Genomic DNA, 19,481 nt, shown 5'->3' on the forward strand with positions numbered 1-19,481 from the left:
CGCAGGAAAGGGAGGTCAAGCGTCCCAAGTCAATAGCAAATCCTCTCAGACAGCACTGAATGCTATTGTACTTAAGAAAGATGAGCTACCTTTCGAAATCAATAATATACGAACGACAACTATGCTGGGTATTTATAGTGAAAGAAGTGTTTTGTGTCGCAGAATTTTTTTTCGCATACTTCCAAAAATACACATTACCTGAAGTACAGCGCAATGTGGTTATAGCTGCACAAGATGAATAATGTTCGGTACTAATAGTTAAAAAAGAAACTCAAGAGATTGTATTTTTAGTTTGATAAGGCTTACCAAGCTGACGTTATTTTGGGTTCGATGTCTTGCAAAAAAAAGTAAATCACAAATTAACTTTAAAGGAAACATAATAACATTAATAAGTGATAAAATAAGTATAATCGACGCCAAACGTTAAGTTGGAACATCTGGCGGTGGGACATAGAAAAAGAAAAATCGATGTCAGAGGAATTTCCCGGTTTATTTAGCGATAATAGTGGCCTCCTAATATACACAACCCGATATTGAAAATGCAACCCCAAGAAGCAGTGGCCCAAAAATTATGAGAGTTTCAGGGTAGACTCATTTCACCGACTTATGTGAATAATGTGAAATGCGCAGCTCTCCAGCGCACATTGAAGAAGATTTAAGGGAAGGAACCTGCAAAATGTTCAATTTTCGTGTCATCGTAGAAATCATCGTAAAAAATTTGTCCTTGAGTCAGAGGACGTGTGTAATAGCAGAGAATGCCAGGCCGTCGTCAACGGAAGCAGTTCCAGCAGATAGAAGATTTTACGAAGGGCATGACGATCGGACTGAGAAGGGCAGGTTGTTTCAAACGGCAAATCTCAGCTGATACATACCTAGACACGTTCACAGTGCACGGGCATTGGCAACGATGGTTGGAACAAGGAAATGTGGCAAGTTAAAAGGGTGCCGGTGCAGCCAGAGCGACGTCAGCACGCGTGGATCGACGCATCCGCCGACAAGCGGTGGCGACCCGCAAGTCACTTCTACTTCCATTCTACAGCATGTTCAAGACACTCTGGATATTCCCATATCGACCAAGAACCATTTGCTGTCGATTGGTGGCTAGTGGCTTACACTCGTGGCGTCCGTTAAGAAGACGCCAACGTCTGCAGTGGTGCCAGGCTCGAGCGATGTGCACGACGAAATGGCACAGGGTCGAGTTCTCAGATGAGTCATGCTTCTGTTTCTCCAATGATAGTCGCCACGTACGAGTGTGATGTCGATGTGGAGACAGGTCCAATCTGGCAGCAAATGTGGAACTCTCCGCCGCGCGACAACGCAGTATCATGTTTGGGGCGCAATTGCATACGATTCCAGGTCACATTTAGTTCGTATTCAGGACACTATGACGAACCAGCGATATATGGATGATACGCTGCGGCCGGTGACATTCTCCTACCCTCAGGTAATGCTCAATGCCCTTTATCAGCAGGATAACGCCCGAACATTTGTGATGCGACTGGACGCCATTTGAACAATCTTCCACTTTCAGAGGCTTGAACTATGGCAAATGGTTGAGAAAGAATGGTGAGCCATTCCTCAGGGCACCATCTGTAGTCTTATTGACACTGAACCTAGACGTGTTGCTTCGTGTATCGCCGTCAAAGGTGGTCCTACAACCTACTGAGGCGACGCTGTTCTCGCTCTGTATTAATTATATCATTTCAACATAAAGGTCACTTATTGTTCGTTGCTGTCTCTCTCTGTTTGTCGAGTTTCATCACTTTTTGGCCACTCCTTTTTGGTGTTGCATTTTCAGTGTCAGATAGTGTATTTCATAACACACGAGGTTGAAACTGGTCAAAATGTTCCCTGTAGATCAAAGACTATAGATATGGTGCGGTTAAAAGAGAGAATCATTGAGGAATATATGAAACAAAATATTAATAAACAAAATTATACTTCCGGTGTAAAGCAGATACACGAGTCCTGTAGTCTTGTTCGGAAAGAAAAATTAACATCCAGTAACAGATTTTCGACATAAAAGATTCACTGTTAACTACCGTAAACTAAATAAAATCAAGAACAAACCCGTGTATCCTTTGCCTACTATAGAAGAAATAATTCGCAGAATAAATAGAACGCGATACATAATGCGTTAGACCCGACCAACAGATACTTTCAAATAGCTGCCAGGATGATGTTAATAAATGAAGTTAGGGACTTAAAGCGTTTATACATTTGCCGTTTGGGTTACCGAATAGTCCAGCAACCTTTCAGCAGGCGATGGATATCATTTTTCGGGAGGACCTCGGAAAAAAATTGTTTTATATATTTTGATGATATAATTGTCGCCTCGAATCATTAGAAGAGCATATAAATGCTTTCCTTGATACATTTTCTAAACGTAAATATCGAGAAATTAACAAGCAACAAATTACAAATCAATATATCCACAACTGTGTCACATGCCAAAAGGATAAACACATAAATTTCGCCTCAGCCAGCTTTTTAAATAAGATAAGATGTTTACCAAATGAAGTAGCTTACCAAATGAAATTTTAGGAGCAGATTTGTTAGTCTTCTGCTAGAAGTCAAAAGTAAATAAAGCAAGTTATTTATCAGCGACTGCTGGTAATTTTTCTACGTGGTGTAAACTAGTAAAGTTACATCGTGCATCAGCTAGTGGCGAAGTAAATTTGCTTTAAAAATTATTTTAAAATATGGAGCTTTGCTAAAACTAATCTCGTATAAAGAACCGCAATTTATATGTAATATTTTTGGGAAGCTATACATAGACCTAGACATAAAACACATGAAAATGACTCCGACCTCAGTAAAATAATGCTGAGCGCACAAATAGAAATATCATAGGTAACTCGTTGTTATGTGAAAAAAATATCACAGCAGCAGGGATTTGTACACTGAAGAATTAGAGTACGCATTGCGGTCCGCGAAACATGAAACGACGGGAAAATCCTCGGCAGAAGTACTTCTGGGCCGAAAGATACTGACACCCTTTAATAAGCTATATTTGTGAAGGAGAGGAAAGACTTTCCGACCGTCGAAAGGATCTAAAACATAAGCCTATGAAGGGGCCAATTTACGGCACACACATGTGCCACAGGAGCTCCAATATAGCGCAAATAAGAGACACTGTAAGCCGAGAGCAAGCGGGGAAAAGAAAAAGGAAATCCGAGGACGGGCCACTACTTCGGCAACGTAGGATCAACACACCCAAACCACGGCAGATAGGAATTTATATGGTCAAGACTTCACTAAAAAAGTCGGAGTTCGAAGGGGGAATCCAAAGGCAACCGCTTTCAGGGAGTGAGGTCCCATATCCAGCTATAGGAATTATCGATAACAGCCAATGCAGCAGGATTAGAAATCTACAAGCTACAGGATTCTGAGACTGGTGTCAGTGATAACTGCGTAAGTGGACCAACGCGAAAAGCAATGGATTGCAAAAATGAAAGTTAATTTTTGTTAATATTTTAAAATGAAGTACTGTTCCAAAATTATGGCGATGTAACATACATGTACTGAAGAAAATTTTAGAGGAGTGTAATTAGGTAAAATTAAAAATAATAGCTTGAGTGTGAAAGATCACCTTTTATTATGAAAAGATTTCTTATTTACACTCATGTCCATAAATTAAGGATAATGCAAAATCAGGCAAAGGAAGAGTTAGAAGCAAAACAAATTTGACTTATTTGTAAAGCTTATTTATTAAACAAGAGGTAAAGAGCAAAAAAAGATGCTATATGTTTGATATTATTAAAAAAATTAGCGATTTTTTCTCATTGGAGCAAATTACAAAAAACCAATATTACATGCTTGGTATGATTATTAATACATTGTATGTCTCCCAGACGATGCAATACAGACCGTACATGGCACGTACCTAGGCATGCTGAGTATCAAATTATCGATCTGATCTTGGGGGATATTACACCACCCAAAAAGCAATGCTCTCCGAAGTTCCGGTAGACATGTAGGAGGAGGTTGACGGGCTGCAACTCGTCGGCCAAGCATGCCCCACACGTGCTCTACTGGATTTAAGTCCGGTGAGAATGCTGGCCAGTCCATACGGGTGATATCCCTCGATTGAAGGCATTCGCTTACGATGTTTGCACGCTGAGGACGGGCGTTGTCATCCATAAACACAAATTGTGCGCCCATGGTGCCCCGAAACAAACGTACATGTTGTTCCAGAATGACGTCCCGGTAGATTTTGCTTGTCATGGTTCCAATTTGAACATGCAGGTCAGTTCTGGAACGCAGAATAATTCCACCCCAAACGAGCACTCCTGCACCACCGTACCGTGTCGTTCAATGATGTTTTCTTGGTGGTAACGGGTACCTGGAGCTCTCCATATGAAAGTCCGGCGAGAATCAGACTGCAAGCTAAACCTGGACTTGTCGGAAAACATTATACAAGCCCACTGTTGCGGTGTCTACAATGCATGCTCTCTACTTCAGGCTAACCGCAGGCGACAGTGAGTTGCAGTAAGTGGAACGCATCTGACAGGTCTACGAGCATATAGACCAATCTGCCCTAAGCGTCTGTACACGGTCTGCCTTGAAATTGTTGTACCAGTGGCTGAACAGAGCTGACGAGACAGGTCTGAGGCTGTGCTCCGCCTGTTTCTTTTGGCAGTAACTGCCAAATACCGGTCCTCATTCGGCGTTGTAACTCTGGGGCGACCTGTGCTGTAAAGTCTACTCACATTACCATCATCTTGGAATCGTTGCCAAAGCCTGGAGATGACACTCTGGGCAATTCCAAGTTCGTCTGATACTTCCAGTTGGGTACGCCCACATTCCTGACGGCCGATAATTCTACCACGTAAAAAATCATCTAAATGCGTCCTTTGTGTCATAACTATTCGGTTATTGCACTGAAATGCTTTTAAAGCGCCTGCGAACAATTTAACTTCTTTGCCTGTATTCCTTATATATCACTCTCTTACACTCTCGTCATTGTGACGTACCATCGGTGTCATCTAGTTACTTACTGAAATTTGCATATGATTCTTGAAGATGTGTGTAGTGATTTTACAGGTAATATATTTATTTTAGAGTTCGATTTCCGCGTGACTCCGAATTATCCTTAATTTATGGACATGAGTGTACTTTAAACTGCAATGCATGTTGAAGTATTAATTTCAGAAAGATATTAAATTTAAGAGTATCTGAATTGTGATATATGGTTAAATGTAGAAAGATGGCAAGTTAATTGCTTGAAATTGTAGAATATGCTGTGTAAAGATAAAAACAGCTGTAGTAGTTCAACTTTCGGTGAAGGTGAAAGTGAATATGAGTAAAATAAGCTAAATCTACGGTGAGTACATTTATGTAAAACAGGAAATGTAGCCATTAGGGAAGATTTTGTGGTATTAAGGCGTTGTCAAGAAGCTATGAGTAGTACTAACATGATACGCGAAACTGAGTAGGGCAGCAGTATGTGGAAAAGACAGCAGCAGATACACTATATCATTTTCAGAACAAACTTGAAGGCCGCAGATAAAGGATTTTAAGTAGTATGGATAAGAATAAAAGGGTTGTAGTAAAATGAAGGTTTTGTATCAAAATAAATGTGTTATAGTAAAAAGGAATGCATTATAGTGTGCTCAAGTTCTATATAGATACTTACAGGTGCAGTCGGAAAAATGGATTATGCTACGTTTTAGTTAAATAAATAAAAGAAATTTTAGGAATAAAATTAATATAAAAAGACTACACAAAAATATTCGAATTTAGGGTTTTAAAGCTTTTCATAAAATCCGTTTGAGGACTCTTTCAAAGCTCTTCTTCTGCAAGGAGCGAATGTGGCATTTATGTTTTATTAACGAAAAGCTAATTTAATTATTTCCTTTGTGCCTCTCTTAGCCATGAGGTTGGCTCCTTCCAGAATTTATACAGGTTTTGAGTGGCAAGCAATTATACTACAAAGTGTAGAATTTTACGAACAGGAGTGTGAGAATTTTAGCCTGCTTCCTTTGCCCTGCAGATAAAAGAAAAAACTACTCTTGCTCGGATTACTTTAGGCTGAAGTTTGATCCTGTTTGATAAATGTGTGTATTTTCGAAATTCTGCCGTTCTCTACGTAGTCTTATAGTCTCTGCATATGTTAGATTTAAATTTTGAATTTATATCCTTCGTAAAAGGAAGCTTAGGGCTGAAACCAGGTCTAAATTGGCTGGTAATTTTAGGTTGTATATTCTAATTTAATCACTCAAGTGGTGAGTTAGAATAAACTTAAGTGTTTTAATTCTATAGCTGTATGTTTGATAGCTGGCTATTCTGGTGGAGATCATTCCCGCTCAAAACAAACGTACCACTCTGGTTTTTATAGTAACCGACATCACAAAGTTCGTTTCAATCCATAACAGACGTTACAACGTAAATAAAAATACTAAGAGTACGGTCTCCAGTTAAGTTACGTAAGTTCATTTGAATATGGCAAAGCACATGAGGGCTATATGCCTAGGTGTAGGTATGCCTTCGTAGAAGACTTTCTAAGGAAAACTGGCTCGTATTCACTTTACACATGGGACAAACTACGAAAACTAGAGATGTAGAAGACCCATTCGCCTGCATTAGGTTATTTGACTACGGTAAACAACACAAGCGCCATCTGCCAAACAGGAAAGATGATTTCATGGAGGACTTTGTAAAAGTAACTGTCTTATATTCACGTTACACATGGGGAAATCCACCTATGCAGTCAGCTCGTTCGCCTGAGATCTAGCCAGAGTCGAATGTTGTGAATTTACCCAGATTTGATCCCGGGGGTGTCGGCTACACCGCTTGGTTCTTCCTCTATACGAACCAGTTTCTCTTAGAAAGTTCTCCACGAAGGTAGTTGCCCTAGAATGCCACTAATGAGAACAGGAAGCTTGCGAAATTTAGCGAGAATATCTATGTAATGGGGGGGAGAGAAGTCGGATATTGTGATCGCTGACAGCTGTGGTTCACTTTTGATATTTTTAAGCCAATTACGGCGAAAAGATCAATTAGGAAAAACGCAAATCTGAAAAACGACCTGTAACATAAAACGTACGAGTTTCCGAAAAAAATCCATTTCATCTTTTCCCTCGTATTTAGCGGACGTGCAAATGTACATACGTGCATTTCGTGTGGGAATATATTGCTTACCTTGTTTCAGTAACTGAGTTTCACATTTGGCCATACGCTGTTTATCACTTACCGCACATTTTAAAACTTCAAAAGACTTTTCTCCTTCTTTGTGAACTACGGATAACTGAAACTGTGGATGCTGAATCCGCGAATATGACTGTAGTAGTTTATTTACAAATATAAAGGAAAGAAAGAGCACTCTTCCTAACATCACTCTTCACGTTTAATTTTTAATTGCATAAGAGCTATTCCAAGTATTTAAAATACTAACTACTCCTCCATCTTTCGGACTACCCTTCAAAAATAACCCATTAATATTTTTAACCAATGCGCTCAAACCTGAGCACCCGACTCCACCTTCGGTCTCAAGTAGCTGACTAAGGATTTATAAATCATGCATAGCAATCACCGTGAGGAAACTCTTCAGCTGACAAAAGACGTTTCAATATTTTTTCTTATTATTCGGGGATATAAAAACGTATCTTTCTACCATATTTCACATTTTAAAATTTCCCTTTAATTGGCAATTTAACGAAAGCTTCCGAAAAACTGAATGATCTAGAATTATTTCTTTGAAATTAGGCGATAAAGTCTAAACTTTAATTCAGTTAGCTATCGAAAAAAAAAATGTAGTTTTAGCATATTAAACGTACAGTATCTAACATATTTATCAGCAAAAATTAATATATTATGCCTTGAAAGGAAACTATATTAATTGTTCATTAACAGTTGCAAAATACCTTGCAGAATACCTTATCAGTCTTTTTTTTTTTTTTTTTTTTTTTTTTTTTTTTTAGGTTCGAGTGTTTGCTGTATTTCCCATTTTGCAGCTTACTTAACACCTTAGTGAGTTCTCTGGAATTAAACTGAATTCTGTTCAATTCTACATGCCTTTCACAACCCTCTTACGAACAAAACGATTTTACAGAATTTAAATATGATTGTCTCACTTTATTTCACAGCAAAAATATTTTGCATATATTTGCTAAAATTCTACACAGGCAAACACAGAAGAGATTTCACACTTTATTATGAGTTTCTTACAATAATGATCCTTTATTAGTTACACTAAATTTTTTATAGTTAGCCTCAGATCTTTTTGAGTGCAACAGTTCATCTGCACAAGAAACGACAACAAACTCAAAAAACATTGCTTCTTTCTTGAAGGGGAAATAATAAAAAAAATAAATAAATAAATAAATAAAAAAAAAAGCAGCATTACCTTACTTCCTTCAACGCTGATGATCCTATAAAGATTACGGGTCGAATCGAAGAAAAAACTAACGTTGACTGCCTGAGAGCTGGCAGGAACCCATGACCTTTTAGTCTTTGGATCGATGTGGAAGACATGCGCTTTTGTTGTAAAGATGGGTTGCTCCCTGAAATAATAAACAAAATGATATCAATAATGACCTTAAAGAATGACCTTATCAGTTTAGCCAACAACACAAAAACAACAGCACTCTACTACTCTTAAAGCAGTGGTTCTCGACGTTTTTTTACCCCATGCAAGCACTCATCATTGTTAAAAATTCATTTCTCCCTTTCCTTTCCATAATTTGAAAAGTACATAGGCATTTATTTAGATTTAGATTGTATTTTAACATATTTTATAAATTAAACAGAAAAAAGTATAGAAAAAGTTGATAAATACCAAAATCTGAATAACAGTAGTTTTTCATATTCGTAAACTAAAACTAAATACTAAACAGGTAAATAAAAGGCTGACATCATCCCACTCTGAAACTATGAAGTTGTTCCCCAGAGAAGACCTCCCCCAGTTGAGGACCCCTGCTCTAAAACATTGCTGTTGCGGTTTCTTCCTAAAATTCCATGAAAACTGTACAGATACGAATACTCTGGTCCACCAGCGCATGAGCGGTAAAAGCAGTTGAACACTGGTAGTTCGTTTCGGACTTCGATTCCCGGCGAATACGCTGGCTGCATGGGCGTTTTCAAGGTTTTCCTTGTATATGACCAGTATATAAACCTGTTTCCCTTAAAAAGACAATCCACAGGCATCCCTCCCTTACCGTGTAGTGCCTAATTAGGATGCAATAAATAATAATAACTGTAATAATACAAATATGCTTAGAATGCAGTATCGGTCCTTATTAATGCACGTACATTACCAATCAAGTAAAAAACCATAAAACCTTACACACAACACAGAAAATCGTCCCAGAATTGAAGAATTCTACGTATTTCAACCTTGAAATACGAAAACCCGGAAGATTCTCGAGCGAAAACTGGCCGTTTCCGGGAGACTTTAATGCCGCAAGGCGAAATCATTTAAAAAAAAAAAAAAAAAAAAAAAAAAGATTTGCATTTACTTAACCATGCATAACTCTGGTAACCGCACTATTCATAATTAAATATGCATTCTAAATTTCATGTTCTTTGGCTAATACCCTTGCATAATTTTCTTATTCTTTTCACGGAGAAAATCCTGAGTAGTGAAGAAAAGCTTTTTTGATCAAGGTACTTTTAAATACAACAAAATTTTAATTAATGTACATACAACTGTGTATATAAAATTAGCAGTGTACAATATACTGATGTAAAACAAAATTAAATACAATTATTAACCGATTAAATAATGGTTGAATCTCCTTTAAAAGTTCTACATATATGTAGAACTTGCATATATGTGCATATACTACATGTAGAACTACATATATGTAGAATAGCATATCAAGACAATTCAGATCACTTAAAATTTACTATGAAAAATTATACTGAAATTACTAGCGGTGCGGGAATTCAATTTGCACAATTTAAGTTTCATTAAGTTAATTTAATAAACTTCAATTGTTGCTGAAAAAAAATTTCCTTAGCAAAAGACGAAAAAATGAAAAGCGGCAGATTCGGTACTCTACTAGAAGACCGGAAGATGTGATTTAAATCCAGAGTTTGCTGATAAAATTAACAGAGTTAGAAGTTTTGATAAATATACACACTCTCATCACACTCTGAGGCTGACTCTCTTGTTAGGATTTGGTACAGCGAAATTTCCTCATAATAATTATTACACGCTTATACTCATTAACAGTAAAAATCATCACGACCTTTCCTTCATTACTGCCGTGATATCGTAATTTCCATTTCATAGCAAACACGCTTTTAAATATTTTAAACAGAAACAATTTTAAATTGACAGAACAAGCATGAAAAATATGCAAAAAGAGCCCAATGCAACAAGTGTCTAACTAGCTGGGTAACCTGTATATGCGGAGTTCCAGAGCTATATCCACTTTAGAAAGGATATCTTCCCGGCTTCCTAAAGGGCAATAACTAGTAGACACGAGGAGAAAAAAAAAATTTTTTTTGATGGAATTTCTAACGGAAACTCGCACGCATGCATGGTAACACATAAGGTAAACCCCACGGTGCCTTCCCATTCTATCAAAAGAATGGGAACCGGAATATGCTGCCAAAGTTTGTTATTTTCTCCCTTCTTAACGCCTGCTTTCATAGTGTAATTGGAAGTACGTCGTGCTAGCAATCAGGTGGTCTGGAAATAGGAGAACTGATTTCTCAAGTTTCTTGGCTTCACAAAAATTCTAACTGATTCTACATTTTTATTTTAAAAAAGCTCAATTGCTTACAAAACATATTTAAAGCAAATTAGTAGCTTTCAGACAGAGAGAAGATCTGCCTTCAGATATATAATTTTTAAGTTACGAATTTCAAATTATTCACTGTATCGTTACCCAGAAACTCAAACGTAGTTTATAGTCTTAACAAAAGGTATAGGATTGTCCCACTGAATTCACTACAGCAAAGCTGAATGTTATCAGTTACTTTAAACTCTTAGCAGACATATATAATGTCAACTTTTTTAAAATTTTAATTTAAAAAAACTTTTTAAGGCTTCAACTTCACTTAATGGCTTTATTTGTCTCCTTAAATTGTTACAGATGTAAATGAGGAAAAAAAAAACTTAAGCAATTTTTAGCCCTTAATTCATTAGGTTTCATGTGCGTGCTTTTCTGAAATGCCTGGTTTTTCTTATTGCATATTTGCTTATATCTGAAAGTGCGAATAATTAAAATAAGGCATCTGGACTTAAAATTATTATCCTTTTCTATATCAATAACAAGAAAGTAAATTAGCACTAGCGTCACCTGCTATGATTGAAATTGCTCAACAAGGAAAAAAGAAACACAGAACTGTTCAAATATCAACTGAATCCAATTATAAAGCAAGTATGTAATGATACGCCACGTCAGTCGTCTGGATTTGCAATAGTGGACTCCATTAGTTTCAATACGGATAAGCAACAAAACATTTAAGCGCAGGAGGATAAGTATCTTTAATTACAATGACTTAAGCATAAAATCCAAGAATGAATTTTACACAAATACGAAGAAAGGTCCTGTTACACAGAGGAGGGGGGGGGAAGAAGGACGAAAGGAAATAATATGCACGATTATTTTTTCATTTTTAATTGCTTTATACGTTTCTCTAATACACTGAACTACAACAGCGTCGAAATTAGTTAAAGTAGGTTAGGCTATTAAACTGTGATACAGTGAGACGTCTTCACCATTACCATTCATGAATTAGGACGATGACTTCATATTTAACCTGGCATGTGTAATAGATTAAAAGGTCGCAAAAAGATATAATTCAGTCCTTAGCCTACAATTTATTTGTTTAAAAGATTTTACAGTGTCAACCAGCGAGAGATACGACACCACAAATTAAAGTTCACGCATAAGAAATACATAGAATTAACTAAGCATGTGCATAAATAAACACAATTTTATATATAACATACGCTTTTATTTAACTCATAAAATAACTAAAACGAAAAAAAAATTATTTGTCATATAATTTTGCGTGAAGATGTTGAAGAAATCTCTTTAGAAAATTCATCTAAGAGTGCCCCATGCTTTGATTATTCATGATATAAAATTGCAGATGAATTTTTAAAAAAGAAAATTATTTAATTTCTCGTTCCCATGAAACTGCATGATAAAATTATTTTTCTTCTATAGTTCATTAATTATTTTTCATGAGTTTTAAATAAAAGCTGATTTTATAAAAAGCTTTTATAATTTTTTTAGGTTAAATAATACAATGCCAATCAAATTATTCAACTGAAGAATCGTTTTTCAACAATCACTGTTTTACTTCCAACAAATCTCTTACATCAAACAGTGGAAAAAAAGGTCGAGCGGTCTTCAAAAATTCGCCAAAAAATCAGAAATTATGTTAAAACTTTTCTATTAGTTTCATATATAAGATATTTTTTCGCTGTATGCAATTATGCAAATCGCTAAACTGAGATTTTTACATTGTACGCTTAATGAAGAAATGTGCTAAAAATCTTTTCAATATTAAATTAAAAAATAATCGAAGATTGAAAAAATCTCTTCATCATATTGCGTTATAATCCATAAATAGTTGTGTGTACAAAATTTGAACTCGATAGCTTATTAGGAAGCCGTTTAAAGATGGACGAAAAGCTTTTGACTAGAGAGACAAACACCATTAGTGACTTAAATAAAAGCTTAGAGTAAAAACGCAGAGTAAAGAATTTGTTTTATAAGCTTTCCAAATCTTTCAAATCAAACAGATACGTTTTGGGGTACTAGAATTTTTCATAAAACAATATTATTACTTACCACAATGAAATTACGAAAATAAGCTTTTGAAATGAAATCCTGAGAAAAATGCACGTAAACTTGGGAAATGGAAAAAAAAAAAAAAAAAAAAAAAATTAAAATGACGTTGTAGACTGCAAGTAATTTTAAACGTTAATCCATCCTTAAACTCCGTCACTTTTTAGATTAGTAAAATGAAACGAATTACAATTGCAAAATCTATGTATTAAGGCAGGAAGAAATAGCATTTATAAAATGGCAGAAGACTTCTACAGCAACCTTAATTTCTTCGCCAGTAATTCTTTTTAGCAAGGGGGAGTGGGTTTAATAAATAAAATCAATTTTAGGAAAAGCTATATCGGAGCAAGAAAAATAGTACTACGTAATATTATCATAACCTTAAAACAGTTTCCACGTGACGCCCAAAGTAGAACGGCAATAAAAAAAAAGGCTTCTACTTATTACAGTAAAATACTTAAAAAAAAGTGCATAAAATTGCCCAATTGATATTTTTTATCATTCCTCCTGTTTTAAAACTAGAGTTTGTTTAATAAACTGTGGAAATATCAAAAGTTTATAACAGATACATTTTTAGATGTTAGAATTTTAGAATAATGGACGTTAAATAGTCGAAAAAATCGAACGGTTTTCAAAAATTCACCGAAAAGTTGCAAATTACGTTAAACATGTCATATTAACTTTATCTTAAAGATACTTTTTCTGCCCTATCTAATGGTACAAACAGCAAATTCTGACATTTTTAGTTTGTTCGTTGCACAAAGATATGCGCAAAAAATCCTTTTAGCATTTAATTTAAATCCAGTTTTGACAAACATAGCCTCACCTCATTATACTGTCATCTACAAACAATGTGTGTACAAAATTTGTATTCAACAGATTATCAAGAAATAGTTTAAAAATCGATGAAAAAATTTTTGCCCACAGCAACAAACACCTTGAGTGAGCTAAATGAAAGCTTATAGAAAAGAAGAGTATCCAGAATAAAGAGTTTAACTGAATTTTCTAAGCAATGAATATTTTACGTTATCTGAATTTTATGAGTGCGTTTATATATATGTTATATATGCGAAATTATTTTAATGTGTTATGCAAGAAAAGAAATCAAACAAAATTAGAGAAACTTCAGGGCTTCAAGCCATACTTTCTTCGCAGTTATTTGTAATGAACATAAATATTATTTGCTTTCGAAATATAAAACGAATGCGAGATTTCACTATACATGTAGATGCGTATATTAACATTAAAAGCACTGATGTATAAAGTATGTTTATTAGCTTTCTAAATTACACAATTATTTATCTTTCACAAAGCTTAGGAACCTTATGACAAGCTCAGAAAGCTTATTATTGTTTGTTTATTTATTTATTTTTTGAGATGCGTAACTTTTCTCTGGTTTCATGAAATTCATGCAAGATTTTAATGAGACTATTTTTATTCACAAAAATATTAAGCTTTCTCATTCCCTTTCCTAAGAATTGGCATTTTAAACTATTTCCTAAAATTCATGAATTTTAACATCATTTGAAATTCCAAAGTGATTTAACAACCATTTCTACTCAACCTTATTTACCGAAAAATATTCTGAAATAAATTGGTTATTTTTTCCTTGGCAAGAAAAACTAATTCAAAATGCTATCAAACTCTAAAGAGACGGTTAACTGCCCAGGATGGCAGAGAACTAGCACAGATTAAGAAATATGACTCGAGGCGACATATTCGACATTTAAACTTGCGCCTTCGATATTTTCATAGATGAAAGCCTGAGGGGGGAAACACGAAATTAAAAACCGATACTTAAAATATGAGCTACCAATACTTCAAAGACTAGTCGTATCCAAGGCAACGGTATTAGGAATATACTTATCCAAATTCGTAACATGTGTGTGAGAACCCGCTTTTGCTTCGCGAAACTAGATTTCAGCCTCAGAAGCAAAGAGCACACATACATCAGGAAAAAAGTTCTCCCCTGGTATTTTTCTTAACCGTTCGCGGATAAAATAACTTGGAATAAATATGCAGAGAATTTTAGAGCTGAGCACAGATTCAAAGAATTTCTCATTCTTCATATCTGATATATTTTCTTTCCATCCAACACTTTTTTCCTTTAAAGAAATTTCATTCAAAGTTGGAAACGTATGAATATCGCTATTTAAACGGTATATACATACACACAGATCTAGGGAGATGAAAAGTTTGGGTCTAAACCTCTGAGATGTTTAAAAGAAAATTCCAATAACAGGAATAAAAGTAAATGCATAATAAATTCAAATATTCAAGTCAGAGCGCATAAAGCAGAGATCTTGTAGAATTTGCATTTCAGCAGTTTTAGAGTGCCTGCATAGGGCAGGAAATTTGAAACTTCACATCTACCCATGAAGCACGGAATTCTTTCATCTCCTCTAATGATATATCAAAAGCTAAGCGGGTAAATCTAAATGACGTAAATACTAAATGATTATCAGCTAAGCGCATGAACAAATGACAGAACGATTGAAATTTTCTGCCTAACGTATGCGGTACTGTAACGATAGCACATAAACATCATAATTAGAAGAGATGGAGGGAAATTCTGTAGCCAAAGGTCCGTAATAAATGGTGCTACAAGCGTCTTTTATTAATTGCACTAATTTTACACATTAGATTTCACAAAGAAGTAACTGCAACTCCAATGAAATGTAATTCACTAACAAATGTGTTAGTATGAATAGTTAAAACACTTCACAATTATAAAATTAAAAAAAAAATAAATAGTGTATACACACACACACACACACATACGAGTATATAACACAAATCCAGACTTCCGGTAGGCAGTAATCAGTCAGCCCGTGAGCTTGAGTAATATCCGAATAAATAAAGCAGTTGCCAGAATGCTAAAACAATAATTAAAAAGAGAAAATTTTACCTCATGTATTACAATTACACAAAATTAAACGGAAATGTGAAATCACCTTCTGTGCATAAATTTAGGTTTTAAGTCCGGATATATCGAAGAAAATTAATAAAAACATACGGCAAATTTTAATTACCGATACTAAAAACTGTACGGCCAGAAATTCTCTTAGACCTACTTTTATTTACTTATTTAAAAGACAAAACACTTTTTTTTTTCTATCTCATGTAAAATATTACCCGGTTATATTGATCAACATAAAGCAATTCCAGATATGATGCGGATGCTGCTCGTAATCACAAGTAAATAACACCGTTCGGGATTTCCGTAAGTTGCAAAGAAAGGTTGCAAGAGTCAAAATCATTTTTTATGAATAATGGAATCTTTTAAATAACGTATCCAGCTAAAAGTGTGAAAAGTGTAGTCCATTTATAATGAATTCATTCCTTCCATACTTTGTCATGTAGGAGTTTTGGGAGTGGGATTTCCCGAAATATTTCACTGCGTTTTCGTCGGGAATACAATTTAGATCTTCAGATTACAGGAGCCATATTCTGTTCATTACTTCACAAAAGCACAAAAAAGGAATTCCTTTCGTTTCTCCAAGAGATTAAAACCATGCAATTATCCGACATCGAAATTTTAGTTTCACGCAAAAATACAAAAGCGGAATAACAGCTGAAAACTTTGGAAATATTTATGCACATATTTACGTATTTCCGAATTATAACATGTAATTTATATGAGAAACACAGAAAATTAAACAAACAGAATTAATATAAGCATAAAATGGTGAACTCTCTAACAGCAATGCACCAGGCGATATTGATATTGTTTTATTTACTTTTTCCACTTTACGATCAGTATATGTAATTTACACATATGTGCATATATATATTGGAACCATCTAGCAATAGAGCTTTAAATTCGTAATTTTTAATTAAACACATCCATTCTTCAAGGATACGCTTTGCACCATTGTATCACTCTGCAGCATGTTACGTTACTCTTTCCCCGTAATTTCTCTACAGTGCGAAAAACTTTGTCCAGTTGTTGCTCAGTATTAAAACAAAGACCTTTCGAGCTTATAAATACAACTGCAGTTATTACTGTAGTTATAAGACTGCATCACTTTTTCACCTACTTGCTTTGCCTGGGAAAGTTACGTCTCTTCGCTAAACTTCTTTTTCTATTACCTAAAATATAAACTATGCAGATATTATGGCGTGCGTAGCATTCCAAGTGTTGTACCAATTTAAGTTAAAATGTATTTCGGAATAACTGCTCTCGTTCAAAATAAAAACGATATTATAAACATCAAACCAGTTCTGATTTTCTTTCCAGTCCCATTTATGCAACAGTTTTCCTCCGCCACGACTAAAAAGTGGATTAGTCTCATCTTCTCTAGTTAGCTCTCTGCTAAATTATACTATTAACTATCACGTCTGCGAACCTCTAAACCTAAACTATCGCATTAAAATAAATTCTTTACTCTTTTCTTCTTCCAAGAGTTTTTCCGTCCAAAAATTGTTGTGTAAGTTCTCCTAAACCCGGAGATGAGGAAAAAACTCTACCCTTTAACATTCTGCAATCTGGATATCATACCAGATTCTTAAAAGACTGCATGTCATCTTGATTATAATCTGACCCGAGGTTTTACACTCTCGAGTCAAATTATCCTTACTGTAATAGTGGATGCGCAATCCTCTCCTTGTGGAGGATATAAGCAGTGATAGTACACTTCCGCTGTTCCCCTACAAATGCTCCTGATACCTATTTTTGTTTATTAGGAAAGTCAGCTATGGTCATGAACTGGCTAAGTACTAGTATTTTTTCCACCAGTCACATCCCTGTGACCATACTTTGAGCACAAAGTTCTACTACATACACACACACACAATACACACTTCATTTTTTTATTATTATTGTAGGGTGATGTTAGATTCTGCTCACTAAATTTCTATGACAAAACTTGAGGATACAAGTTATTCGTCTTAAATTTCAATTTGTGTACATTTATTTATATTATGAGTACGTAATTGTAACAGAATTTTTTGGCTACAAAACTAGACTGAGAGTTTGATTTTATCATACAATACTAAAAAAACATTTACCTTTAATAAGGAACAGAAGTTTTTAGGTGCAATTGTATTTACACATCCCACGCAGTCATCAACAAATAGCTACGCTGATTCTCTTGCAAAGTGACACAGAAATAGTGCAAAACGTATCCTTTAAGAGGGGATGCGTTTAATTAAAAATTATGAATTTAAAGGTCTGCAGTCAATTGGTTCCAATTTTAATAATTTTCTTTCAGATTTTATATTTTTTATATTTTATGTAAGAAATTTAGAGCTAAATTAAAATAAAAATTAGTGATTCTGTAATATACATATATATATATATATAATATACGAATTAAGTGAGTCAAGAACATACATAATCTGATTTTCATTTATATATACAAACTCGTATATATTTAACTTTTGTATACTCAATGCTTTTACATTATTTCTATTTTCGTTTTTCCCCCTCACACTGTTTTATGACTGAAACGCATAAAAAAAGCTTTTGGAATTTCATTATTACAAACACAGCGGTCCAAAATCTGTTAATGTCCCAGATATTCATCAAATACGATCATAAGATTATAACGAAGAGTAATTCGTAGAAAAATGAATCGCAAGGAGGGAAAATTTCGGGAAGAAGGAAAGAAAATTTAACTCAAATTGTCACCGATAAATAGCGCTGTGCCACAACAGTAATGATCATAAATGATATAGGACTGCAAATGGTTTATTCATATACAAGGAATCCGTCACATATCACAACTTGAATTATTCTGGGTAGCAAACAGCCTCCCCCCCCCAAATAAAAAATCTATCAGTTTCAGTGCTATTCTGATTGTGATACATACTGTCCATACGTTATAGCGCCTTTTATCGTTGAAAATTTGAACTAAATATTCCTCTCCTATAAAATTTTTCTCTTGTGATATACATGTTCTTTATTTTTTCAGAAGAAACCTTCGTCCTCAGTTTAACGTATAAATGTCTTATAACGCAGACTGAAATTCCACAACCCACTTTACAACGAGAAGGCACTATATAATGCTGAAAAGAAAGCAATGCATTTCCTGCAGATATAATTTCCGTAAAAATTCCTAATTTTTGCCGGGGGAAAATGATTAAATAGAAAATCAATCAAGCTAAACTTCATATTAAACTGAGATGCTAACGAAATTCTAGATTTATTACATTAAATACTTCCAACACCATTTACAATAACAACGAAGTAACACATACGAGAAATTTACAACTTATTTAAATATTCGATCTAATAATACGCATAAAATATGCAATTTAATAGTACACAAAAATGCATATGCAATCTAACAGCACACACAAAATATGCAATACATGAAGAACAGTTCGTCTTCCAAAAAGCATTTAGATATTTTTCTGTGTGAAATTAAGAGCTTTTCAAAAGGTGAACATTATTAACTCCTTATTTCATGTCATATTATTTGCTCATAGAAAGAGTAAAAATTTTATTCGTGCGAGTGGTGATAATTACAAATATCTTGGATTACATTTTAGCAATTACGCGTGCACAGATATTTAAGTATACTACTTGTCTTACGTATTGTATCACTGATCTTAAAGCTTCAGTAAATTGTTTTAATTAGGAAAAATGTTTTCTTTTGAATCAGACCAATTTAAGATTTTATTTTAAAATTTCTATAGTTATATATTTTACGTGACTAAGCTATCAATATTCATCATCAGGCATTAGCAAATAATGCATTATTGTTCATTTAACAAAGATTA

The 19,481-nt window shown here is 34.6% G+C and overlaps 1 protein-coding gene across 3 annotated transcripts in view; it reads right to left on the reverse strand.

Moving 5' to 3' along the window:
* Positions 1-19,481, reverse strand: part of LOC118193351 (uncharacterized) — a 370,168-nt gene that overhangs the window by 297,827 nt on the left and 52,860 nt on the right. For all 3 annotated transcript variants that reach the window (XM_085807853.1, XM_085807852.1, XM_085807851.1), the window contains exon 2: positions 8,348-8,504. In XM_085807853.1, the coding sequence (XP_085663979.1) occupies positions 8,348-8,504 (157 nt within the window). The remainder of the gene's footprint in view (positions 1-8,347; positions 8,505-19,481) is intronic.

The sequence above is a fragment of the Stegodyphus dumicola genome, chromosome X1, assembly GCF_044657685.1.
Source record: "Stegodyphus dumicola isolate Sdum_Otavi_A_Nest chromosome X1, ASM4465768v1".
NCBI lineage: Eukaryota > Metazoa > Arthropoda > Arachnida > Araneae > Eresidae > Stegodyphus > Stegodyphus dumicola.